Below are 25256 nucleotides of genomic sequence, written 5' to 3' on the forward strand. Positions count from 1 at the left end.
GCGGGGCATCTGCAAAGAACACACGGGGACTCGTGCAAACCATTGCTTGTGCAAACCATCGCACCAGGCCCCTGCCAGCCCTTGCATGGCCGGGTGACCCCGGGGAAGAGGCAGCACGGGGGCGGTTTGGGTGGAGCGGGGCCACGAAGCCCTGGGCGCCCGAAGTCAGCCCTGGCCGCCCCTCATCTTCGGCATTTTCCGGAAGGCACTCGGGTGTTTCCGCTATAGGGCGGTGGCTCTCGGTAGTTTCCGTCCACGTTCGGCACCCGCCGCCCCGCCCATCAAGGCGGGGCCCCGACACTGCCAGATCCGATTGGCTGTCGGTGGAGATGCGCCACGCCCTTTTCTCTCGCTGGAGGTGGGAATGGGCGGGGCCTTCGCGGTCGCGTCGGCTGGACCGCTTCACCATTGGCTGGCGGGATGACTCCCTCCTCGCGCAGCGCCGCGTGCCCGCGCGCGCAGCGGCTCCCCTTTGCCCTGTCATTGGTCAGAAGCGCTCAGCCCGCCCCCCGCATCGCATATGACTGGCTGGAAGCGAATGAGGGCGGGCCTCGCCTGGCCTTCCCCCTTTCATTGGCGGATTCCTCCGGGAGGGCGGGCGCAAGCGCGGCGACCTCGCGCCACCATTGGCTTCCGAGCGGTTGGCTGCGTCTCGATTGGCTGGCGACGCCTGCGGGCTCCTGCCGGGCCGCGGCCTCCGCCCCCCCTCCCCGGTGCATCTCGGCGGCCTGAGGTGAGGGGGGGCCCGGCGGGCACGGCCGGTGAGTGCGGGACCCCCGGGGCCCGGCCGGGCGAGATGGGGCAGGAGCGAGGGGAGGGGAGGGGGAAGGGTGATCGGCGGGGAGGATGCAGCCGGGGGCCGGGCTGGGGGGTCGGGAGGGGCCTTGCGAGGAGTTGAGGGGGCTGAGGGGCCTTGCGAGGGTGTGGGGGGCTCAGGGGCCCTGTGAGGGGGTTGGGGGGGCTCAGGGGCCGTGTGAGGGGGTTGGGGGGGCTCAGGGGCCGTGTGAGGGTTTGGGGGACTCGGGGGCCGTGTGAGGGTTTGGGGGACTCGGGGGCCGTGTGAGGGGCTGAGGGGCCTTGTGGGGGTGTGGGGGACTCGGGGGCCGTGTGAGGGGCTGGGGGTTTCTCGGGATGAAGGCCGGGGGGGCCGGGCAGCCCGGGGGGAGCCGGGCCCATTGGGGCGGGCACCGGGGGCCGAGGGTCGGGAGCGTTAATCCGTGGTTTCCGCCGCAGCCCGGCTCGCCCCCCCGTGCCCCGAAATCCCGGGGGTGCAGCCCCCGGTGCCCGCGGAGATCTCACTCTCTGGCCTTTCTTGCTACCGCCGCACAAACAATTAACTAACAATTAACTAACAATTAACTAACAATTAACTAACAATTAACTGACGAGTGCGGCGAAGAGCGGGCCGAACCGCGAGGAGAAAATTGGTATTTCCCCCCCCCGTTCCTCGCCAAAGGCTCCGGGTTCACGCAGGGGTTTCTCCGCCAGCCAGCGCCGGGTTAGAGGGCGGCTTCCCCCGCCCGCGGGCGCCCATCGGTGCCGTTCTCATTCCGTGCTCGCCCGTCGGCTTCCTGAGCGCTCGGGATCCGCAGAGGCGGCCGCTGCAGAGCTGCGAACCGCCCCCCTCGAGCCCCCACCCCAGAAAGACTACAGAAAAAGGGTTTGGTTCTGTTCGGAGAAGGGGGAGAGTCCTGCAGGGCTGGGGGGGCCCTAATGTGCCCCGGGTGTCATTGTCGCCCTGGGTTAACGGCCCCCCGGGACGGGGGTGGGGGCCGGGTCGGTTCCCTCACAAAGCAGCTCTGGGCGTCTGGGCCCTGTGAGGAGCTGGAGATGCCAAAGCACGAACAAAAGCTTCTCTGTGGAGCCTTTGTGCGTTGATGGAGGTAAAACTTGGAACAATCCACACAAAATTCCCTCCCCCACTACCTGTGTGGAGCCTGGGGGCTGCTTTCATGATTTTGAGCTTTTTCTGGCTGTTTTTCTCTGGATGCTGCAGTTGGAAGGCTCTGGCTGCCACATCTTTGCAGGCTTTCTAGATCTTTTTGCCCCAAAAGTCTCAGGTAGAGGGTGTGGAGTGCTGCGCCACCCGCTTTGGCTCGGGGACGTGGTTTTCTCTAAGCAGGACTTGCTCACGTGAGGGTGGGAATTTGGGGTGATTTCTTCCCCAAAGGGCTGTTGGGCACTGAACAGGGTGCCCAGGGGGAGTCGCCGTCCCTGGGGGTGAACAGACGAGGGTCTTGGGGACGTTTTAGTGGCAGCGTTGGGTGAACGGTTGGGCTCAATCTTCGGTGTTTTCCACATGACATCGTTCCGTGATTCCATGGTTGGTCCACGCTGTCTCTCACGTATTCATGGCCGTAGGCACCTCCGTCATTTCAGGGTTCCCAGACTAAGCTCTTGCAGGAATTGTCTAATGCAGAATGGTTCATTGTGGTGAGGTTTTTAAACTGTAATTTACTCTTCAAGGGGGATTTAAATACTTCATGATTTTTGTGCCCGAAGCAGGAGAGTCGTGTTGGGTTCAGGATGAAGGGGCTCTGGGGGTGATGTGCAGTCTGAACAGGATCTATAGGGCCTGTATTAAAAATAGATATATATGGTAATTAAAATATGGGGCTTGTTTTTAACGATGTTTTAAAGATATGGCGTGGGATATCAGACCTGGCAATTAGCTGTAATTAAAGAAAAAGCTGAGAGTTTCTGGCAGGACTGCAATGATTCTGTTCACCCCCTTTAAACTGGGGGCTCACCCCTTTAAATTGCAGAAGGGGAAGGATGTTTTCACTGCTTAAAGCAGAGGAACGAAAAGCGGCATCACCTGCTGTTATTTGCCATTATTTTTTCCTTCCTGCTTTGCAAAAACTTCTGATTTTTAGATACTTTGCTAAAAAGTCGCATTTAACCTAAAGGGCACATGTTGATCCTCTTAAATATGAAACAATTCCTGACAAGTCGCTGAGACTCTTACATTGTTTAAATATCTGTCAGCACTCCCAGTGGGGTTTTGTAGCGTCGCTGGGATATTTTGTCACCCAAAATAGGTCGTTTTCCTTCTTTGTGCCCCGAAGCGACGGCGGCGAAGCTGGTGAGAGGTGGGCGCTCGAGGAGCGCGAGCGCCGGGCCGTGCTGTGCATAACGCACCGGGGAAGGAGAATACAGAGAGCTGGTGAGCTCGGGTGAGGTGTTCAGCTCGCTCCTAGAAAGGAAAAAGACAGCCCCAAACCCCAAGAGCGACATGAAGAGACGATTTTATAATCCTGAAGTAGTTCTTTGTGTTTGCGTTTATGATCTTCGTCCAGTCCCATGAACAGGCTTGTCTGGGGTAGAAAAAGCTGCGGGTTTTGGGTGAAATATGCCCAGATCGGTGCTTGGAGAGGATGACGGCAGGGGTGGTGTGGTACGTGCTCGGGTTCAGGGCAAAACCAACAAGTTAATTTCTCAGCCAGAAACTCTTGGATGGGAGAGCTGAACAGGCTGGTTCTGCTCGGCTGTGACCGAACAGGTATTGGCTGTGACCCCCCCCACATCCCAGCGTTTCAGCGACGCCCCCTGCATCCCAGCGTTTCAGCACGTGTAAATTCATAAAAACTGGGGAGAAACGCGGTTTTGCCCACGCTGGGGCGGCCATGGGACATCGGGGGCTCCTGTGCGCGGGACGTTCGAACCCTGCCCCCCGGTCGTGTTGATGACAGGTCGCCATCACGCCCCAGCTCCTCGTGTAGGTTGTCGCCTTTATTGCGGGACACGCCACAGAAGTGAGTTAACCCCATCTGCCGCCGCTCCCCGGCTCCGCCGCGCCCCAGAAACGGGGGTTTCTATTTGCGGATTATTATAAATTACAAACGGGACAATTTATTGTAGTGAAACACTGCTGGACTCGCAGAGGGGCTTGATCAGCGAGATTAAAACAGCTGGGGAGGGACCACTTAATTCCATAGCCAATTAGCCAGATGCTGCTGCACAGGGAGCAAAAACCCTCCCACGTTCATTGATTTGTTCCTCGCGACTCCGAGTTCCGCAGCAGAAGCGTCTTCGCGGGCCAGTAACGTCAAACCCAGGCGGGTTTCTCGCTGTTGATCGGCTTTTCCGCCGAGCTCCCGGTGGCTGCTGGAATAACGCGTCTAGACGGAGCAGGAACGGCACGGGCGGGGATTTGGAAGTAATTTCTGCTTTTGCCTTGCCGTCTATAAAATTGCAGATATTTCCCTTATTTCTAAATCTGCGTGTCCATGTGGAATAACACGCGTTTCCCGTGTGATCTGGGGAGGTTTTGTGCCGGCGGTGGCTCCGGGAGGAGTTTCCTGCTCTGTCCGAGCTGGGTTTCTGGGGGTTTTATCGCTCCCCCACCAATTCCCTTATAAATATAATATTATATTATTTAATCCCGCAGGTGGATTTCCTGGTGGTTTTGTATTCTGTAGACACACACACCCCAAATAAAAGTCCATTATTACTCTGGTGCTTAGGATTTCTCTTGCCACGGGGTAATTCACAACCTGTTGTGTGTTTGTTTCCCCTCCAAGATTTAATTCTCGTTTATTTTTTTTCCTTTGAAGTGGCTAAAAGTCTATTTTGTAGGCGATAAGTTGGAGTGTTCCTCAGGCTTTTTGAGGTTCCCCGATAGCTTCTTTACCAGTGCCTTTTTGGCCTTTTTTCAGCTGTTTTTAGGCTCTGGATGGAGTTATTTGTGTTTCGGGGACGTCCGTGCAGAGGCAGGTTTGAAATGTTCCTTTGTTCCCCGAGTTAAGTTTGCGGCAATTCGAGGGAGTTGCTGCGTTCCCTGTGGATCAACCGCGCTCGTCTTTATTTCAAACGGCGTCCTGAGGCGCTCGAGCCGCAGCCGGGCGTTCGGCTTTGGTTTTCGTTTGTTTGCTCTGAAATGTCGAAGCGATAAACGCCCGCAGGTTTAACTTCCCGGCACAGGTCGGTTTCCTGCTCTCGAACACAAAGGGATCGGCGAACTGGGCTGGAATCCCGCAAGTTGGGCAAAGCGGCCTCTGTGTCCTGCACCAAATCCTCCCGAGTTCGGCAAAGCAGCTGCTGTGTCCTGCACCAAATCCTCCCGAGTTCGGCAAAGCAGCCGCTGTGTCCTGCACCAAATCCTCCCGAGTTCGGCAAAGCAGCCGCTGCGTCCTACACCGAATGCTCCGGTCCTGCGCTCGCGAGTCGCAGCCGCCGCTGGTTTTGTGGAGCAACGCAGCAGAACAAGAGAAGGGATTTAGTGGGGGCTGGGGTTTGTGACCCTGTCTTTGCAGGTCAGAAATCCCCTTGCGCCTTTTCTTTTTGTGCAGCGTCGACTCCGTCCCCGATTCACATCGCTGGGTAAAATCAGCTTGATGCACAGCGTGGCTAAAAATGGGCAGTTCTAAGAACAGAAAACGCCTGTTTTCCAATCAAAATAGACCCGGCGTGGCACATTCCTCGGGATTACCAACCGCGTCCCTAAAAACCGATCCCGGCCAGGCGGGAACTGAACTTGTGGTTGTCTCTGGAGCAAACCAGAGCGGGTTTTTAAGTCCCGTAGCTTCATTTTCACCCGCTCGTGGGTTTGGCTGAAACGTCTGGGCTGCCCTGATGTTTGCTAACATCTGCATTTACAAAAACGACAATTTGGGGGTGCTTTGGAGGTTTCTGGCGTGGCGGAGCGAGGTCCCTATTGTTTCTTTACCCTGTGTGTCCTGTTGTTCTTTGTTCGACCAGTCAGTGATGGATTCAGACCCGCACCCTCCCCAGGGAGCCGGTTTGTGCTTCCCGCTCTGTTGAAGGAGCAGAAAACCCTGTAAAATGGGTCTATTTTTGGTGCTGGCAGCAAAGGGAATTCTGCCCCCCGTTGCGTGGATGTTGTTTTTACGGCGGGTTCCAACCCGCCCCCCGTTCTACGCTCGCGTGTTTGAGTCGTGGTGTCCAGCGCAGCTCTGAATTGAGACCGAAGGGATCCTGTCGCTTTACGTTTCACGTTGCTTTTTTATTTTCTGTCTGGCTGTTTCACCCCAGGTTTAAACAAACCCCAGATTTTCACTCTGCGAAGCAGGGGAGAGGCAGCTCTGGCGGGCTGAGCATCGCCACAGAATCACAGAATGTCAGGGGTTATCACCACGTTTAAACAAACCCCAGATTTTCACTCTGCGAAGCAGGGGCGAGGCGGCTCTGGCGGGCCAAACGTCACCTGCCTCGCACAGCAGCAGCGTTCTGATTTCCTCCTGTTTGCCACGTTCCTTTCCCAGGCCACCCCGACCGCTGCGCTCAGTTCTGCTGAGGAGCAGCCGGTTTCCCCGGGCCGCGGCGCAGCCTCGCGGGCCCGTCAGCCGCGTTCCGACGCTCCGGACCCGCCGCGCTCTGCTCTCCAAAACCCCGAGTCTGCCGTTTCCCGGCCGGTGTGGGAACTGCAGCCGCCAGCCCGAGGACTCCGTTTTCCATCCCCCCGTACAGCTGGAGCAAAGACGATGTCTAAAAAGCAGAATACAAAAGGTAAGATGCACGTGGATGCGATCTAATCCAGTGCCAATAAACGGCGCTATTGATTATCAATTAGAACAGGGGTTAATTGCTGTGTCGCTGGACTCCTTGCCGGCTGCTGCTGTCACTTGACAGCTCGTTGTTACAGCCTCGGTGACACCGCGCGGCCTGTTGGGTTGGTGACATTTCCAGCGGCGTCTCAGCTGTCCGGCCGGTTCTGCCGTCGCGCGTCCCTGTAAAATATTCATATCGCGTCATTTGCACACCAGACAACGCGGTGACAAAGAAATGCCACATTGTGTGGTAGCTGGAGAGCTACAGAGCCAAACCTTCCTCGTTTCACCCAGCGGGTGCCCAGCATGAACCCGCGTGGGGCTGAGGGTCTCTCGTGGGATTAATTCTCCTAAAGTTTACATTTCGTCTCCCCAGGGTGTCACATTAGACCTGTTGAAATCTCTTTCCTTCGAGGAAGGCACAGAAGAGCGAGTTTGCGAGAGGCTTTTTTCCCGTATTTCGTCTCCAAATGCACGGCCTGGGGTTTGTTTCTTGTGTCGTGGCGTCCAGCAGCCGATTTCAGCTGGGATTGTGTTTGTCAGGCGTGGAACATCAATTCCAAGGTGTGCGCGTGCTGGGGTTGAGGGTTACGCTTCTCACTTTATTTGAACTGGCTGCCAATTAATAATTTAAGGTTGGAGAATTCGTGTCCTCTGCCTCAAGAGAAGAGCTTTTGTTCTCGGGATATTGTTTTTTTCTGGTGGCTTTGCCACCGAAACGGCGTCTGCCTGGGTGTCCGTAAATGACTCAAAGCGATTAGTGACACTGACGGAAATCACTGTATAGGATCATTTCTGAGCGATTTTAAACGCCGTGTTTGTGTCCGCGCTCTCGGAAGCCTCGCTGCAGGTTGGTAAGACATGAAGTCCTCAGTGCCCAGGCTCCCCGGGCTGTCAGAAATCCTGGGAGGGGACACCCAGACAGACCCGGTCGTTGAACGGTGCCGCGGTTCTGGAGCCAGCGGGAACCCGCTCGGTTCCTCGAGACGCCGCTGAGCAGGGGAACTGCTCACAGGGGGGTCCGTGAGTCCTGCAGAAACGCGCGTGTGGAGTTTGGGCGCAGCACCGTGTTCTGCTCGCTCTCAAAACCGCTGAGGAGACAGCTGCTCGGTCCCTGAAGCGGTGCTGTAATTGTCCCCGGTCAGAACCCGTGTGGAGCTCCGGCCGGGCTCTTCTCCTTCCCGGCAGCCCAGGAATGCGAAGGGAGGGTTGGCTTGGGGTGCCGGACTTCCCCATGTCGGAAATCTCGTTCCCGTTGGGCACCAGCCGCGGCTCTGGGCTCGGGCGATGTTCTTCCCCTTGGACCCGGCCAGAGTGCGTGTTTCATGAAACGTCGTCTCGACCGCGGCAAACCCCAGGAACATCGACCAGCGCCAGTTCAGCCCTCGTTTCTCTAATCTGTGCGGAGAGAGCTTAGCGCTGGGCCCTCTGTTGCCTGTTAGCCGGAACCGCTCTTGCGAGGGAGGAATCACGGCGAGTCGGTGGGATTTGCCCGGATCAGCGCGGGCTGCGTGACGTGCCGCTCCGCTTCCCGCGGCCACGGAGCCTCGCGCGGCCGCCGTCTCACCCGGCGCCCCCAGGAGCCCCGACTTCTCTTCTTTCTCCTGTATTTCGGTGCAGCCGCAGGCGCGGGGCGGCCAGAACAGTGATCTTCCAGGTCTGTCCGTCCCTCCTGAGAGGCCGCGTTAATTCCTGCCCAGTCCGCTCTGTGGTGCTGGGCGCAGGGACGGCTGCAGATCCCCGTAATTAGCACAAATTGGAGGCTCTCTAAACGAGCCGCGAGGCGCCGTTTCCTGAGGAGCTCTTTGTGTCGCGCTGCCGCCGGTGACCTGAGCGGCCACTGAGTCTATGGATGTTTCATGGTTTAACCAAATCTTGGCGGGATAGCACTTCGCTTTGCCCACCCGGTTCTCCTTCGTACAGAAAAGGCCCAATTAGTGGAGTTAACGGGAGGAACAGGTTGGTATTCAGGCGGATTCTTCCCGGCATCGTTAGCGCTTCCGTTTAAGAGCCCCGGTGTCATTAGTCAGCGCTGAAACACAAAAGTCAATGATTTGGGATGAACAATTGATCCCCGCCTCGTGTTTTGGAGGGTGCGGTTATTAATGAAGCAATTAATGCCGATGGCGCTGCCGCTGGGGTTTGTCACATAGAACCAGATGGGCCCGAGGGGCCCGTCCCGCAGCACGACGCGCGGGGCCTGAGCTGTCCCTTCCCCGCAGGGTCGTCCGCTCCTGAACCCGCGTCGCCCGTGCCCTCCAGGCTCCTGGTTTTAAATTCCGTCCCCTCTCGCGAACGCCCGCGGCCCTTTTAACGACGCCGGGAGCGCTCAGGGCTGATATCGAATGGACGCGGTGGCGTCTCCGTCGCATAATTTCCGCATGTTAAACGTTTGGAGGGCTCGGGCTGGGGATCAAGGTGCAAACGAGCTCGGGTGCCCCGTAAGACCAGATGGAAATGCGGGAAGGGGTGGGATGGAGCTGAACTCCATATTCCTGGCAGCAGGGCCTTCGGCGGCTGCGCTGCCATCGAGATTTTGGAGAAAACATCGCTAATTCTCCATCGGCCCGAAAGCCGTTTGCAAGACTGAGGGCGAAAGAGCTGGGCGGCTGAACTCCGCGAGCTCCGGGGCTGGACAGGATCCGGCCGCAGGGCCCAGGGGGCGTGCGGGAAGGGTTCAGCGCGTCTGCAGCGCGGCCCAGCCCGACCTTTCCATCACGTCCTGTCAGCGGCTGCGGAGGAGCCGCTGCCTAAATGCTACATCAATATCTGGGGCCGCGGAGCCAATGGTGCGTGCGTCTCCGGGCCGGGTTGTTCGGAGGAGGTGAATTAAAAGAGCGTGAATCAGCAGCTCGGAATTAGCGACCAAGCATGGGTCTCGGTCCCCGCGTTGTCCCCAAAGCCGCTGGGTTCAAAGAGCAAATTCCCCCCTCAGGAAATGCCCCCAGAAAGGGGTCAGTGACACACAAAGCAGCGCTGACAGTCTTGGGGGTGCTGCCACCTTCCCAGGGCCGCATTGTGGTGAAAACCCCGGCTTGAACTACATTCTGTCGCGATAAAATGCACCTCCGAGCAGCCGTGTCCCTTGTTTTTATTAGCAAACCCAAAATGTCGCCTTTGGCAGGAAAACTGAGCGTGGATTTGTGGCCTCATTACCCCGATGGGGACGTGGGGGCGGCCGCTTCGACCCTGGGTCTCTTTTGGAACATTTGGGCATTGCCTTGGAGATCAGCGCCAGCATGAGCTGCTGGTCCCCGCACCCACCCATCAGTCCACTTGCCGCCCCTTCTCCAGGTGGAGGTGACACCCCCGGAGCGCTGCCGGGCGTTCGTTGAGCCCTCACCGCGGGGCTGGGGGCGGTTTTGGTACGGAAACGCTCCGCTTCGCTGCAGCCGTCTGCTCCACAGCAGCCTGTGGGGTTTTTGTGGGGCTTTTCTGTCGTGGGTATTTTTTGGGCTCGTGTTTTTGATCTGTGGGTTTAAACTGGATCAGTGTCCCGGGTTCGGTGGGGGGCCCTGGCTGAGCAGGATGGCTCCGTGTGCCGAGGGATCTTCCCCTTTCCAGGCAGCAGGCGCCGCACGTTCGCGGGTTTCAGTCCTCCCCGTGGCAGCGGCTCGGCGCTGACCTCCTGCTTCTGCCCTTTCTCAGCGTCTCTGGGCGCCACGTTCAGAAGAGTTTCCTTCTCCTTTCTCTCTGCAGATCCGTCCGGGTTTATCTTTGATGTGCAGTCCAACACCGTGATGGCCCAAGGAGGAACCTTTGAAAACATGAAGGAGAAGGTAAATGTGTCTGTGGGGATGTTTAACTCAGCGCGTGCCACGGGAGAGCTCCCGAGCGCTCCGTCTTCGTCTCCTCTCCGAGATGAAATGCGTTCTGTCCGGGCGCCGACCGCAGCTCTGTCAAAAGCAGAATTTTATTCAGGTTAAATCGTCCTGGCACATTAAAGTTTGATGAGGAGGCCATCGGTTACGGGTTTCGGGCGGCTGGCGGAAGGGCTGCTGTGGGATGAAGCAAATAGTTCACACGTCACCCCTTCCTTCCCCAGATCAGCGCCGTGCGAGCCATTGTCCCCAACCGGAGCAACAACGAGATCGTCCTCGTGCTGCAGCACTTCGACAACTGCGTGGACAGGACCGTGCAAGCCTTCATGGAAGGTGAACGGGGCTCGTCCGTACCGCGTTCACGGGCCCCTTTGAGCCACAGGAGCGGGTTTTGTGCAGAAAGGGAACGAATGACGAATGAGCCTCTTCCCGAGTCGCGCTCGGTGTTTGCTCAGCCGGGGGTGAGGGCAGAGATAAGCTCTTGAGACAAGGAGCTCTCCTGCTCCGTTACAGAGACTCCCGTTCACGTGTGCGACGGGAGCGGAGCCGCATTCGCCCTTTGAAACCTGCCACACAAATATTCTCTCTGTGTGGCGTCGGCCGCGTTCGGTGACCCCGGCTGGTGCTGGTGACAGCGCCTGTCGCTTCGTGGCTCTGATTGCTGCACTGACGGCCCCAGGGGCGTGGCGCTGACAGCCCCCTGGGCGTGGCACTGGCCCCGCGGGCGTGGCGCTGACAGCCCCCGGGCGTGGCGCTGGCCCCCTGGGCGTGGCACTGACAGCCCCCTGGGCGTGGCACTGACAGCCCCCTGGGCGTGGCACTGGCCCCGCGGGCGTGGCACCGGCCCCCTGGGCGTGGCGCTGACAACCCCCTGGACGTGGCGCTGACAACCCCCTGGACGTGGCGCTGACAACCCCCTGGGCGTGGCACTGGCCCCCTGGGTGTGGCACTGGCCCTTGGGCCAGGGACAGCCCGGCACAGCCGGTGTCTGCGCAGAGGGACCTGAACACGACCTGTGAGTTGGGGGCACGCTCCAGCTGCCGAAACCATTAGCAAGACCGAGCAAAGAGCACATTTTGCATTGGCTTCTTCCTTTTCTCCCTGGTGCTGCCTTGTGAGGCTGGTGCGTTGTCCCCTGCAGCAGGGTGTTGGGGTGGTGGTGTCCCCTGCAGCAGGGTGTTGGGGTGGTGGTGTCCCCTGCAGCAGGGTGTTCCCAAAGCAAAACCAAAACCAAAACCAATTACTTTATTGCATTGACTAAAAGAATTGAAACGAAGCTGTTTCGGGTTCCAGGTGCGGCGGTCCTGCCACCTCACCAGGAAAGAATTGGGGTGGGTGCCTTGTCCACTGCTCATCGCCACGTTTCTTTTCAGGTAATGCCAGCGAAGTGCTGAAAGAATGGACTGTGACAGGCAAAAAAAAGGTAACACCTTTTGGGTACACGCTGCAAAGGTGTTTATTTCTTTATTTGGAGTGTTTGGACTACAGAGACCTGTAGGGATTCCTCGTGGGTTGGAGGGAAGAGAAAGCAGAGGGCGAACGTGTGTCGCTGTGAGCGGAACCGGCGCGTGGAGGTGATCCCCGGGTTATCGGGCGCCTGTTCGGGGCAGCGATTGACACGGCAACGTTGTCCTCCCGCCGCATTTGCGTTTGATTTACACGTCAGGCGCGTCGCGAGACGTTTCTGCAAACAAAGAAAAGAGGGCTCTAGGCTTTGTGTCCTTGCAATCCCTCCGGTTCCGCTGCCTCCCCAGGACCCCGAGCGCACACGGCCCCGCGCTCCAGTAAATCCTCACCGGCCCCATTTATTTCAGCCGAGCTCTGTAATTCACTCTCGGGCAGTCACGCTGCTCCATTTTTCATCGCTAACCTTTGGAGCCGAACAGTTGCATTTAATCCCGAGCTCTGGAAATATATTTCTTTGTCACATGAGCTTTCTGCGTGCTTCACCCGGTTCTCTGCCCAGCCCTCCGCAAGGGTTAAACAAAGATTTGCAGAGCTGCAGCACTTGGTATTATAATATCCGAATCCACCAGGACGAGAAGCAAATCATCATTATTCAAAAGGGCTCTTTTTGAATACGTGAAAAGCCCTGGTGTGAAATGGAGAGGGGAATTAAAACAGAATGTGGCTGTGCTGGGAAAGGAGGGAAGTTTTAGCTGAGAAACCCCCAGGAAGGAGCCGGGGGTTCTGGCCACAAACCTGAATCCGCGCCTCATTAATGCTGCTGTATCTGTCCTCATTGTGGGATAAATCCCTCCTCCTGTTAACAGGATCAACAGCCCAAAAAAGCATTTAATTCAGCTACTTTCAGTCAGTCAGCATAAGATTAATTTGCCCTTCAGGAATTAAGCTTAACGTCTTCCCCCCCCACTTTGTGTTGTGGTCGCCTGATCCCTCAGAACAAGAAGAAGAAAACCAAAGCAAAGCCGCAAGCCGAGCCGAGCTCCGGGTCCGACCCCACGAAGCCGGCGCCCGCGGAGGAGGAGCAGCCGGCGCGCTCCGAGCGGGCCGGGGTCAACGGCTTCCACGTCAACGGCTGCGCCCACGACGCCGAGTCCGCCGACTCGCTCAGCGAAGGCTTGGACGCGCTCTCCATCGACGCCAGGGAGCTGGAGGACTGCGACGTGCCCGAGAGAACAGGTCAGTCCCCGCAACACCGCGGGGAGATGAGCGTGAGCTGCGTCCCGCGCCTTCGCGCTTTGGGCTCGGCACTAAGTCCTGATGGACCGGGCGGCTCCTCACGAGCGAGCAGCTCAGCGGACCTTTCCTCTGGCTTTGCGTGTGTTGGCGGAGCGGTGGCCAGCGTCCCGCTGTGCCCTCGCGCTCCCCTTTAAACCGGTGTGCTTTTCTACAGCGGTGCCTGACCTAGCGAACGGAATAGCAGACTCTGACCCCAAATCGCTCACCATCCATCCTTCCCAGAGCCCCTCGTCCCTCCGACAGCAGCGGAACCCCCCCCGGCCTCCGTCCCGCCCGGCGACCGCCCCCCCGCCCGGCGCGCGCCTGGAAGACGCCCCCGTTTCACCGGCCAACAGGAAACTGGGTGAGCGCCCGGGGCCCCGTGTTCGTCACTGCCAGACTTTGATGGTAACGCGAGCGAACGCGGCGCCGGTGACCCGGGGATGGTGGCGGGTCACTACTGTGACGGGTCCCGCAGACGTTTAAGGCCGTTTTTCCAGCCTTTAGGTCGTTTCTCATCTTTTGTGAGAACATGGCTTGAGAGGCCAAAAGTTGGGCGCAGTGATAACACGAAGTGACAGCCTCCTGCTACTTTAGTTTTGTTTTCCTCTCTCTTTTCTTAAAATAACACGCGGGGACAGGAGGGACCTCAGGGACACCGATTGCAATCGCGGTTCTGATATTCAGCTGGGGGAGGCTCAGCAGGGGCCGGGACACGGAGACTGACCCGTCCTTCGCCCCCCATTGCAGGAGATACCCTCGATTTCAATTTCGGAGCTGGTCGCCCTCCCCAGGCAAACGGGGGTTTTGTATCATGCGGCGATGACAGCCGCGTCGCGCTCAGCGCCGGCACAAAACCAATCGCAGATACATTTAATTCTCACGTAATTGAAAATGCGGAGGGAAACTCGAAAAGCCCCGGGCAAACCTCCCCCAGTGAGAAAATCAAACTAAAACCTCTCCCTGCTGCACCCGGTGACGGGGAAGGAGTGACAAAGGCAAACCCAGCAGCGTGTAGTTTTAGAATAAGATGGAAACACAGCTTTAAAATAAGAGGGCAAGGAGAATTGTAAAAGCAGAGGGGAAGCGTCATTTGAAAATGGGGGGCAGCGGTTTCTAGGCGGTGGTGACGAGGCCGCTGTCCCAGCAGGCTCCAGCATCGAGAAGTCGGTGAAGGACCTGCAGCGCTGCAGCGTGTCGCTGGCGCGGTACCGCGCCGTGCTCAAGGATGAGATGGACGCCTCCATCAAGAAGATGAAGCAGGTCTTTACGGAGCTGCAGAGCAGGTGAGTCCAACCTGGAGCCGGGCTTAAGGCTGAGGCGTTTGGAGTTAAACCTCACCCTTCTGGGTAGGTGGGACATTCATAACTGCAGCGGGTCCGCTGGGGTCTTTGGTGAAGCGGGTCTGTACGGAACAGTTGTCCTGACCGTCCTAAGGTCATTTTAGGCACAAATAATGCAAGATAATGTTCTAATATCAGCTGTGCTGGAAGGAGAAGTGCTGGGAGCTCAGTGTGCAGCACTACGACTTCTAAACCCAAATATTCATATTTCAAATCTTCAAATTAAGGTTGGATTAAGGTGGGTACACATCGGAGATCATCCCGCGCTGCTGCCCCCGGTTTAAACAGCTTGGGTACGTGGTGTTCCCTACGAGTGTAATTGGGTCTTTTTTCTAAACCTTTGTTGGTTCGGGTGAGTGCTTTGGGACGGTGTTCAGTGTCAGATACACTCGTTGCCTCGGCTGATTGAATCCGTTACTGAGCGGTTGTTCTCAGTTGTACAAACATGACTGTTGGTAAAGAAACACTCAGAAAAAAGCGAGAAGAGTTCTTGCCTGGAGTGAGAACGCTTGACAAGGAGCTGGATTTGCTCTCGCGTTGGAGGATTGAAGGAGATATCGGGCAGATTTGCAGATTCTGTCAAAACCCGTTGATGTCGGGAAGCCCGCGCGGCCTCCCGGGCAGAAGCGTTAGCGGTGGCGGCGGCAACGTCCGCCGGCTCTCCCGGGGTCGGCCCGGCTTGTGTTTGATCCCAGCGTGTGCTAAAAATACCTACAGGTGACGTTTAAAGGGGCTGAGGGGGGTTACAGGTGCCCCTGCGCGACGCGACTGAAGGGGTTTGGGTTTACCCCGAGGGATTTGTGGCCCTGGCTCAGGCTGTCACCGCTGTCGTTGGTGCCTTTGCGGGCGGCTGTGTCTCCTGAGCCAGCGCCGGTTCGGTGGTGTTTGCACAGCGGGGTGGTGTTGCTGCGGTGGTTTCTATGTCGATTTGGTCTGCCTGTCGGAACAGCTGCGATGGCAGACGCCGTTCCTTCGGCGTCACCGGCTGCGTCTCCACCGCCCCTCGCCCTTGGAGCTGTTTGATCTCCGGGTGTCGCGTCGGAGCCGCCGGTGCGATAAGAGCGGGCAGCAGGACGCGGTTCCGCGGGCCGGGAGCCTCCTTCGGCAAACGCCGGGCACCGCGCCCCCGAAGTGACGCTGTCACTTGTACCTTCGCCTGTTGTATTTTCTTCTGGTATTTTCCAACTCGCTTCCTGGTCCAGACGGTAATTAGCGGGTTTTTAAACCCCCCCCGCCCGAGCTCAGGGCTGGTTTGAGGGCAGCTTTGCTCTGCTGGGATGGGGTGTTGAAGGCGCAGAGCTCGACTGGTTTGACCTGCACCCGGCGGGTGAGGCGGAGGAGTTCTGAGGGTTCTAAAACCTTCATCTTCCCTTGTGTTCGTGTCCGAGGGGCGAGGATGAGGAGGAGCCGCCAGCGTGGGGTTTGTGCCTCTCGGCCTCCCAAACCCCGCCTGTTTGAGCCACAGGAGCCGCTTGGGCTTCGTATTTGGAGAGGATTCGCTTTTCTGGGCTGGACGTGATCAGGAAACCTGAGCCGGGGATTCCTCGTAGCCCTGAATTCCTTCAATATTTCACTTTCTGCTGACAGGGAAAAATAACAACGCGCGTTGTAAGCGATGCAGGTCACCATTGTTTCATCGGGATTGTTTAATCTTTAGCAGTTGCGGGTTTGTCTGCTTCCCCTCGTGCACTTTTGAGGTGCCACCGTCCCTCTCGGCGGGATCTTATCCCAGGATGGGGCGGTTTGGGCTCCGAGCCGACCCCTGGAACCGCGGTGCTGGCTCCAGCCAAGCTCCCACCCGCCAGTTAAATCAACGAATGAACGCGGAGGCGCCGCTGGCTGCCACAAGCAGGGGAAAAACAGCCGGAAAATGAGCCGAAAGAGCACTAAAAATGACCCGTAAAAAGCAGGTGGGGGGAAACAACCTGGTTCTGCTCCACGAGGGTTCTGAACCCAGATTAATCATTAACAGCCACGTTTACACCCAAGTCACTCCCGGCTCTGGGGGTCCCTGCTCCGTGGGAGCTGGAATATCCCCATGTATCCCCACATGTCCCCTGTCCTCCCGCCCGCTCGGCCGCCGTGGCTGCGTAGTGGGGCTCAGCTCAGCCCCCATGTCTGTGCGGTGGGGCTCAGCCCCCATGTCTGTGCCGTCCGGCTCAGCCCCCATGTCTGTGCCGTCCGGCTCAGCCCCCGCTGTGCGCGGAGCAGAACCAGCCCCTGCCTGGAGAACAGCGGAGCGGCAGATGGACGGGGCGATAAATCAACGGGAGGAGCCGAATGTCAAAGCGGCCGTTCGGGGGAATTGTCTGAATCGATCGGGCAGCGCCGGCCCCCTTTGCATTTCAGATGCTCCTCCGGTTTCCCTGGCGCTAAAATAAAATATTCTCCCCATTTTGGAGCAAAGCCTTTGTGGCTAAAAACGCAAAAAGAAAAAGCTGTGGTGGGTGTGGCAGTAACGTGGGACAGACTTTGCTTTTAGATTGAGGGAGCGGACACCAAAACGAGCGGGACTAATTAATAGGTGATGTATAATTGTTGCCATTTCAGTGGCTTTTTGCCATGTTTTCTGCGGTGATAAAGTCCAGTGGGGAGGGAAAGCGGCTCTGACTTGTACGGCAGCACAGTGACCGTGTCCCCCAGCCCCGTGTCAGCCCCGTGTCCCCCAGCCCCGTGTCCCCAAGGCCGCAGGAAGTTCAAGGCCACCCAACTCTTGCGGAACAAAAGCGGTGGCCGCTGGTGGCTCGTGCTGGTGGCTCGTGCTGCCCCCTGCCGGTGTCCGGGCCCCCCCCCGCTGCCGGTGTCCGGGCCCCCCCCCGCTGCCGGTGTCGGGCCCCCCCGGCTGTCTCCGACATCGCACCGGTTGTGCTGGAATACCGAGTGTTCTCCTTGTTTCCCCAGCCTGATGGACCGGGAGGTGGCGCTGCTGGCCGAGATGGACAAAGTGAAGGCGGAAGCGAGTAAGAGCCCATTTCTGCGGTTTTTCACGTTGTTCCCGAACGCAGGATCGCAGAATAATTTGGCTTTGCAGGGGCTGTCAAAGCTCATCGAGTCTGGTCCTCCCCACCCAGATTATTCCGCGGTTCTGTGATTTTTTTCACCCAGATCGCATTGCTCAGAGCCCCGTCACATCCACCCCGAAACGTGTGACTGCACCCTAAAAACCCCTCAGCTCGTGCCTTGAGTTCGCCATATTCATCGGGACATTGTTCTATTTCCCTCCCCACACCAGCCCCGTTCTCCGCGGCTCCGTGCCCTTACTGGAGCACGGGGACGTGGAACGGAGTTTGGATTGGGCGCAACGGTGCTTTTGATGTGACACAAACCGCACCATTAGTGGGAGCCGGGTCCCGGGGTGGGAAAGGGCTGTTGGCCGCGGCTGCCGAGGGATTTGTTCGGTGCTTTGGGGATTTTGTATTGTTTCGGGTTATTTTTGCAGTGGAGATCCTGGGGGGGCGGCAGAGGAGGGCGGAGGCGCTGAAGAAGCTGGCGGACGTGGCCGTGCGCATGTCGGACGAGCAGCTGCTCGAGCTCCGCGCCGACATCAAGGTCAGAATGCGCGCTGCACCCGCCGCTCCTGCGCCAGCCCCGGGGCCCCGACTCCCGCAGCGCCGCGCTGGGTCATGCGCGAGCCTGTGGGTTCCGACCCTTCCAAACGCTTTCTGGCTGAGTCCGTCGCACTCGCATTTCCCTCAGACCCCTCGTCCTGGGCCTTGTTTAAAATCAGTGGGCTTGTAAAACACGGATTTGGGGCAACACCTGAGCACCCAGATGTGACCCGGGGCACCCAGCTCGGTTTTGAGCCATCGCCGGGGGGAAGCGGCCCCTGGGCGGCTGCGCTGGTTCGACCGGCGGCGCGGGGAGATCACCGAAAACCCCGATTTTCTGTTTCCGTGGGTCGGCACAGCTGCCCCCTCCTCCCCCGGGGCTTTTGAACCAGCTCCCGACTTGGCTCCTGTTGAGCCAAACTGGGAGGTTTTCACCCCAGTTTGTGCCCCTCTGCCCTGTAATTTGGTGAATTAACGCGCTTTCTAAATGATCTTCAAGCATTTTGTGAGCGAGCGCAAGTACGACGAGGAGCTGGGCCGGGCGGCGCGGTTCAGCTGCGACCTGGAGGCGCTGAAACGGAGCATCGCAGCCTTCGGGCATGGTGAGCCCCCAGACCCCCGTCTGCCCCCAGACCCCCGGCCTGCCCCCAGACCCCCGGCCTGCACCCAGACCCCCGGACTGCACCCAGACCCCCCCCCCGGTCTGCCCCCAAACCACCCCTGTCTGTCCCCAGACCCCCGGACTGCACCCAGACCCCCGGACTGCACCCAGACCCCCGGTCTGCCCCCAAACCCCCCCGTCTGCCCCCAGACCCCCGTCTGTCCCCAGACCCCCGGACTGCACCCAGACCCCCGGTCTGCCCCCAAACCCCCCCCGTCTGCCCCCAAACCCCCCCCGTCTGCCCCCAAACCCCCCCCGTCTGCCCCCAAACCACCCCCGTCTGCCCCCAGATCCCCGTCTGCCTCCAGACCCCCGGACTGCCCCCAAACCCCCCCGTCTGCCCCCAAACCACCCCCGTCTGCCCCCAGACCCCCGGTCTGCCCCCAAACCCCCCTGTCTGCCCCCAAACCCCCCCCGGTCTGCCCCCAAACCCCCCCGGTCTGCCCCCAAACCCCCCCGGTCTGCCCCCAAACCCCCCGGTCTGCCCCCAAACCTCCCGGTCTGCCCCCAAACCCCCCCGTCTGCCCCCAGACCCCCCCGTCTGCCCCCAAACCTCCCGGTCTGCCCCCAAACCCCCCCGTCTGCCCCCAGACCCCCCCGTCTGCCCCCAAACCCCCCTGTCTGCCCCCAAACCCCCCCCGGTCTGCCCCCAAACCCCCCCGGTCTGCCCCCAAACCCCCCGGTCTGCCCCCAAACCCCCCCGGTCTGCCCCCAAACCCCCCGGTCTGCCCCCAAACCCCCCCGTCTGCCCCCAGACCCCCCCGTCTGCCCCCAGACCCCCCGATCTGTCCCCAAACCACCCCCCGTCTGCCCCCAAATCCCCTGGTCAGCCCCCCGAACCCCCTTAATCCAGTCCCCAAACCCGCTCAATCCAGCCCCAAACCCCCCCGTCTGCCCCCAAACCCCCCGGTCTGCCCCTAAAACCCCAAAATCTGCCCCCAAACCCCCTCAATCCAGTCCCAAACACCCCCAAAATCTGCCCCCAAAACCCCCCGGTCTGCCCCCCAAATCTGCCCAAAACCCCCTCAATCCAGCCCCAAAACCCCCCGGTCTGCCCCCAAAAACCCCCCGGTCTGCCCCCAAAACCCCTCAGTCTGCCCAAAAACCCCCTCAATCCAGCCCCAAAAGCCCCCCCAAATCTACCCCCAAAACCCCCTAGTCTGCCTCCCAAATCTGCCCAAAACCCCCTCAATGCAGCCCCAAAACCCCCCCAGTCTGCCCCCCAAACCCCCCCCCGGTCTGCCCCCCAGACCCCCTCAATCCAGCCCCAAATGCCCTCAAATCGGCCCCCAAAACCCCCTGGTCTGCCCCCAAATCTGCCCAAAACCCCCTCAATCCAGCCCCAAAACCACCCCAAATCTGCCCCCCAAAACCCCCCAGTCTGCCCCCCTAAACCCCCATATATGCCCCAAACCCTCTCAATTCAGCCCCAAACCCCCCCCAAATCTGCCCCCCAAAACCCCCCGGTCTGCCCCCCAAAGCCCCCAAATCTGCCCAAAACCCCCTCAATCCAGCCCCAAAGCCCCCCCGGTCTGCACACAAAACCCCCCCCGGTCTGCTCCCAAACCCCCTCAATCCAGCCCCAAAACTCCCCGGTCTGCACGCAAACGCCCCCCCCGGTCTGCTCCCAAACCCCCTCAATCCAGCCCCAAAACCCCCCCAGTCTGCCCCCCAAGCCCCTCCGGTCTGCCCCCCAGACCCCCCCCAGTCTGCCCCCCAAACCCCCAGGTCTACACCCAAAACCCCCTCAATCCAGCCCCAAACCCCCCCAAATCTGCCCCCCAGAACCCCCCGTCTGCCCCCCAAAACCCCTAAATATGCCCAAAACCCTCTCAATCCAGCCCCAAAACCCCCCAAATCTGCCCCCCAAAACCCCCCGGTCTGCCCCCACCACCCCCAAATCTGCCCAGAACCCCCTCAGTCCAGCCCTAAAACCCCCTGATCTGCCCCAAAATGCCCCTGGGGGTTGAGGAGCCCCCGAACGCTGCATCCAGACACCGCAGCCAGCCCCCCCGCGCCCTCGTGGCGCCCTCATGCCCCCCCCGGCAGGGTCATGGTTTTGGGTCCCGTCTCCTGAGAACGCACCTTTATTTTCTCCACGGGGGGGGGACACCTTTGTCTTGCAGTTTCCCACCCCAAGAACAGCTACTCCACGCGCTCGCGCTGCAGCTCGGGCACCGCCGCGGCCCCCCCCGCGCCCCCCCCCGCCACCACCAGCGTCCCCAACGTCACCAAGAAGCCACCGGCCCCCTCGGGGGGGGGCAGCGCCGGCCCCCGCCCTCCCCAGCCGCCCCAAGAGGTAACCGCACCCCCACGGCCCGGTCAGGGCCAGTCCCCCATTTTTGGACTGGGTGGGGTTCTGCTTTTCTTGTTTCCCCCCAAAGGTGTTGGGGGGGTGGGGGAGTTACCAGAGCTGCTCATTCCCCCCCTTTTTTTTTCAGGGGACAAAGAGACCCCGAGCGGGACCCAAACCCCAGCGTCACACAGGCCCCCCCGCCCCGCCCCGGCACCCGGGCCAGGCCCCCCCGGGCCCCCCCCAGCCGGGGCTGCCCCAGCGCAAACCTCGCGCCAAGTCCTGAGCCCCGGGGGGGCCGCACGGACACGTTTACACTGCGACGGTGGTGCCACGGGGGCTTTGCTTTGCCTCTCTCCCCCCTGTTCTCCTCACACTGGGGGGGTCCAGCCCCCCCACCTTGTCCCCTTTTCCCCTCAAAAAATCACCTTTATCTGCAAAGAAAAAATTTGCTGGCCAAAAGTTGAGCCCGAGGGTCCATGTTCGGTGGCAGCGGTGGCACCGTCACCGTCCAGGAGCAGCACGGGGGGGCCAGGGTGCCCCCCGAAAGGGGCCCTTTCCCGCACATCGTGCTGTTTACTCAGAATCTCTTTATTTTCCTTGGAGTCTCTTTATTTTATTCAAAATCTCTTTATTTTGTTTTATTCCATTCCCTGCCCCCCCAGCTCGTCCTCCTCCCCCCTCACTTCGAGCGCTGGGAATGAGCATGGGGGGCCACGGCCACAATTCAAGGGGGCCCGTTGCTGCCCTCCCCGCCCCCCCCTTCTTTCCCACATGGGTTATTTTTTCTTTCCCTCTTTAATTAAACTTTTCCTGAATCAATTAACAAATTAATTAAATTAAACCCAAACATGGAGCTTTTAAAAATGCAGGAACTGTGCTACACTCTGCCCCTCTTTGCCCGTAACCAACACTGAGGAGCGGGGGGGCAGCTGAAGGAGCTGGGGGTCCCCATCGTACCAGGGGTGGATGGGGACCCCCCCGCGTCACTCGGTCACTGCTGCGCCAGCTTGGCCGCCTCCGCCTTGATGAGGGCGATGAGGTCCTGGTTGATGAGGAACACGAAGCGGAGGCTGGCGATCTGCGGGGGGGTACCGGTGAGGGGGGGCCCAGGAGCCCCCAGGGCCCCCCCAGGCCCCCTGGACCCACCTCCACCACCGAGTTGTTGTTGAGCTTCCACTTGTTGCCGCCGAGGACGGGGCGCCCGTCGATGTAGATGGGGCGCCGGCCCTCGTTGGCGATGAAGAAATCCCCGTTGTTCTTCAGCTTAATGATGCCTGGGCGGGGGGAGGGGGGGGAAACAGGGTGAGACGGGGGGGGCCGCGGAGCACTCCCCAGCCCCCCGCCCCGGCCCCTCCGCACCCTGCTTGCGCGAGATCTTCCAGGCCGGCCCCTCCAGCGCCAGGTCCACGTCGATCTGATTGTCCTTCGTGGCTCTGCCCAGGGTGATCTGGGGGGGGGAAAGCGTCATGGGGGCTCCCTGGGAAATTTGGGGGGTTGGTGAGAAGCGGGGGGGCCGCTGGGGGCGGGGGGCACGGCGCCTGCACTCACCTCGCGGGAGCGCATGAGGTACCGCACCATGCGGCCCCGCAGCACAGCCAGCGTCTGGCTGTCGAAATCTGGGGAGCTCATGCCTGGGGGGTGTGAAAAACCAGGGTGACTGGACAGACAGAGGGCGGGGAGGACATACAGACGGACACAGGCCCCCCCACGCTCACCGGTGATGCTGTCGACCAGCACCTGCCACTTGTGCAGCTCCTGCTCCAGCTGCCGGATCTCCCGTTTCTGGCGCCTGTCGGCCACTGTCAGCTCTGGGGGGGGACAAGGGGAGCTGGGGGGGTCCTGGGGGGTTTCCGGGCCACCCCACACCCATTTGGGGTGCACAGAAGGGAGCGGGCGGGACTCACCGTGCTCTAGCACCTCGTCCCGCACATCCCTGTGGAGAAGAAAGAATGAGATTGTGCCCCCCCCGCCCCCAGCACGGCTTCTGCCCCCTCCAGCCCCCCACAAACCTCCCTGTAGCTTGTCACCAACACGGCGTCACCCGTGTCCCCCCAGGCCCCCTCACTTGAGTTTGCTGTCATCGAGCGCGTCCTCAGCGTCCGAGAAGTTCAGCACTTGGTCGCCCTTGGGCAGCGGCTGCACTGGAAGGGGCAGCGCGGGGGGGGCGGTGAGGGACTGGGGACAGAGGTGACGGGGGACATGGGGGACACGGGGGACACCAGGGGGCTCACCGGTCTGGTCGTCCAGCAGGTAATACTGCTTCATGAGCTGCCAGTGCAGCTGCAGCGCCTTGGCCGTGCGGGACGGGTAGAAAACGTCGGGGTGCTTGTGCAGCAGCTCCTGGAAGGTGTCGAGCGTGGGCTGGCTGCTCTGCGGGGGGACAAGGGACACGTGGTGGCACCTGGGGACACCCAGTGCCCCCCCCAGCACCCAAGACACCCCGGCTCTTACCGATCCCACCTTAGTGAGCAGCTGCTCCTCGGCTTTGCTGAAGAGAACTTTGCTCTGGATGGCGGCGATGGCCTCGGGGTGCAGCTGCCGCATGGCCTGGCATGCCAGCCTGGGCGGGAACAGGGGCTGAGACCCCCCACCCCCTAAAAACCCCTAAAACCCCCCCAAGAAACAGCCCCCGCGCTCACTTGGAGATGACGGGGTCGTAGAGCAGCGCGTACCAGCGCTCCTGGATCTCCCGCAGGTTGAAGCGGCAGCTGAACTTCACCCCCAAGTGCACCGAGGTCAAGTCGTTGGTCTGTGGAGCGGGGGGGACAGAAGAATCAGGAAATCATCATAAAATCAGAGAATTGCCACAAAATCATTGAGTGATTTGGGCTGGGAAAGAGCTGGAAGATCCTCGAGTCCAACCCTTAACTGTTCCACCAAAAGAAAAGATCGGACCAGCGGCTTCGTCCTCGCTTGCTGTACAAAAGTAAAACTCAAACGATTCTAAAAATCTGCAACCTAAAAGAATCTGCGACCTGAAGAGTCCGATCCCAGTCAGCGCGGGCTCCAACTCCATGTGAGCTGCGACTTTTAGCCAACAGGAATAAGTCACTAAATCTCTGTTTAAAAACTCCCAGCCTGTGTTTGAAAATAACCCCGGTCCTCTAAAAATAATAACGATAAAATGACAAAATAATACTAAATGAGACCGTTTCACACGCTGTCACACCGAACGACTCCTGCGCACAGAACGCTTTTGTTCCTCGCCGCTTAAATAAACCTTTCCCCACTTAAGTTTCTCACTGCAAAAATAATATAATAATAGTAGTAACAGCAACAACGACGACAATTACAGATAATAACAATGATAATAACTTAAAATACCTCAGTAGTCCCCAGGGGCACTAACAATCACCACCATCATAAATTACAGATATTTAAGCAGCCCCCGGGGGCCGATCCCCAAACCTGACAGCCCCCCCGGGGGACCCGGGGTCCCCACTCGTTACCTGCAGCACGGCATTAATGAGCAGCAGGTCATCAGCCGGCTTCCAGCGCCCCAAGTCCTTGGTGACCGGGGGGGGCTGTTTGCTCTTCTTCACGCGCTTGGCCAGGCTGGGGTGCGGGGGGACGGGACTGGGGGCCACGGGGGCGGCCACCGACTTGGAGACCTGGGCGGGTACAGCCGGGGTGAGCGGCGGTTTCCGTGCCCCCCCGCGTGTCCCGCGTGTCCCCAGAGTCCCCTCACCTTCTTCTTCTCGCCCGAGGAGGGTTCGCTGCCCGAGCAGCGCGCGGGCTCGGCGCCCCCGGCGCCCTTGGCGCGGCTGGAGGACTTGGCCAGGCTGCTCTCCACCAGCTCATCGTCGAACTTCTTCCGCTTGATGAACCTGCGGGGAGTTAACGCTCCCAAGCCGCCCCCCGGCCGGCTCGGCGCCGCGACCCCCCGGGCCCCCCCAGACGTACCGGGAGGAGCTGCGGCGCTTGGGGACGGTCCCCGAGGCGGGGGCTGAGCTCCGCTTCTGTCCCGCCAGAGACTCCTCGTCCTCGGAGCGGCTCGTGGCGCCCGACGCCATCAGGGCGGGGGGCGGCGGGTCTGGGGGGCGGAGGAAACGGGGGGAGAGCAGATGGAGCTCCCCGGTAAAAGCCCCTCCCGGCCCGGGGAGGACCGAGTTCCACCCCGCCCGCCGCCCCCCGCGGGTCCCCCCCGCTCCGGGGCAGCCGGCGCCGCCCCGCCTCACCATCCCCGGGAGCGGCGGACCCGGCCGCTCGGCAGCGCCGTCCTCCCCGCCGCCATCACGGACGGCGTCGCTTCCGGGTATCCACAGGAAAATGATCTACGTCACCATCATGCGCACTGAAGCGGGGGGGGGGGGGGGGGGGTGTGCCGCCATTTTAAAGGCTCCGCGCAGCGGCGCGGCGCCATATTAGGTCAGGGCCCCGCCATCTTGACTAAGGG

The 25256-nt window shown here is 60.1% G+C and overlaps 2 protein-coding genes across 7 annotated transcripts; one reads left to right on the forward strand and one right to left on the reverse strand.

Annotated features, from left to right (window-relative positions):
• The first annotated feature begins 23 nt into the window (after positions 1-23).
• On the forward strand, positions 24-21728 carry SPATS2 (spermatogenesis associated serine rich 2). 5 transcript variants are annotated; one of them, XM_065858985.2, is made up of 13 exons: positions 631-733; positions 6225-6468; positions 10209-10288; positions 10555-10663; positions 11704-11753; positions 12733-12973; positions 13188-13376; positions 14163-14298; positions 17257-17315; positions 17795-17904; positions 18403-18505; positions 20691-20863; positions 21006-21319. In XM_065858985.2, exons 2-13 carry the CDS (start codon positions 6444-6446, stop codon positions 21141-21143), a joined length of 1413 nt encoding a protein of 470 aa, XP_065715057.1. In that variant the 5' UTR covers positions 631-733; positions 6225-6443; the 3' UTR covers positions 21144-21319. The 5 variants fall into 5 exon arrangements, with proteins under 5 accessions (XP_071656080.1, XP_071656079.1, XP_065715057.1 ...); XM_071799978.1 differs by lacking the exon at positions 17795-17904 and having other exon boundaries at positions 240-733; positions 21006-21728; XM_071799980.1 differs by lacking the exon at positions 17795-17904 and having other exon boundaries at positions 665-761; positions 21006-21728.
• MCRS1 (microspherule protein 1) lies at positions 21443-25143 on the reverse strand. 2 transcript variants are annotated; one of them, XM_065858987.2, is made up of 14 exons: positions 25039-25143; positions 24764-24893; positions 24549-24687; positions 24310-24471; positions 23500-23609; positions 23312-23420; positions 23092-23230; positions 22926-23001; positions 22765-22793; positions 22576-22668; positions 22409-22491; positions 22220-22307; positions 22007-22134; positions 21443-21938 (listed from the first exon to the last, which is right to left on the reverse strand). In XM_065858987.2, exons 2-14 carry the CDS (start codon positions 24871-24873, stop codon positions 21852-21854), a joined length of 1353 nt encoding a protein of 450 aa, XP_065715059.1. In that variant the 5' UTR covers positions 24874-24893; positions 25039-25143; the 3' UTR covers positions 21443-21851. The 2 variants fall into 2 exon arrangements, with proteins under 2 accessions (XP_065715059.1, XP_071656083.1); XM_071799982.1 differs by having other exon boundaries at positions 22220-22337.
• Between the last annotated feature and the right edge of the window lie 113 nt (positions 25144-25256).

This window comes from Patagioenas fasciata, chromosome 28 (genome assembly GCF_037038585.1).
Source record: "Patagioenas fasciata isolate bPatFas1 chromosome 28, bPatFas1.hap1, whole genome shotgun sequence".
Taxonomy (NCBI): domain Eukaryota; kingdom Metazoa; phylum Chordata; class Aves; order Columbiformes; family Columbidae; genus Patagioenas; species Patagioenas fasciata.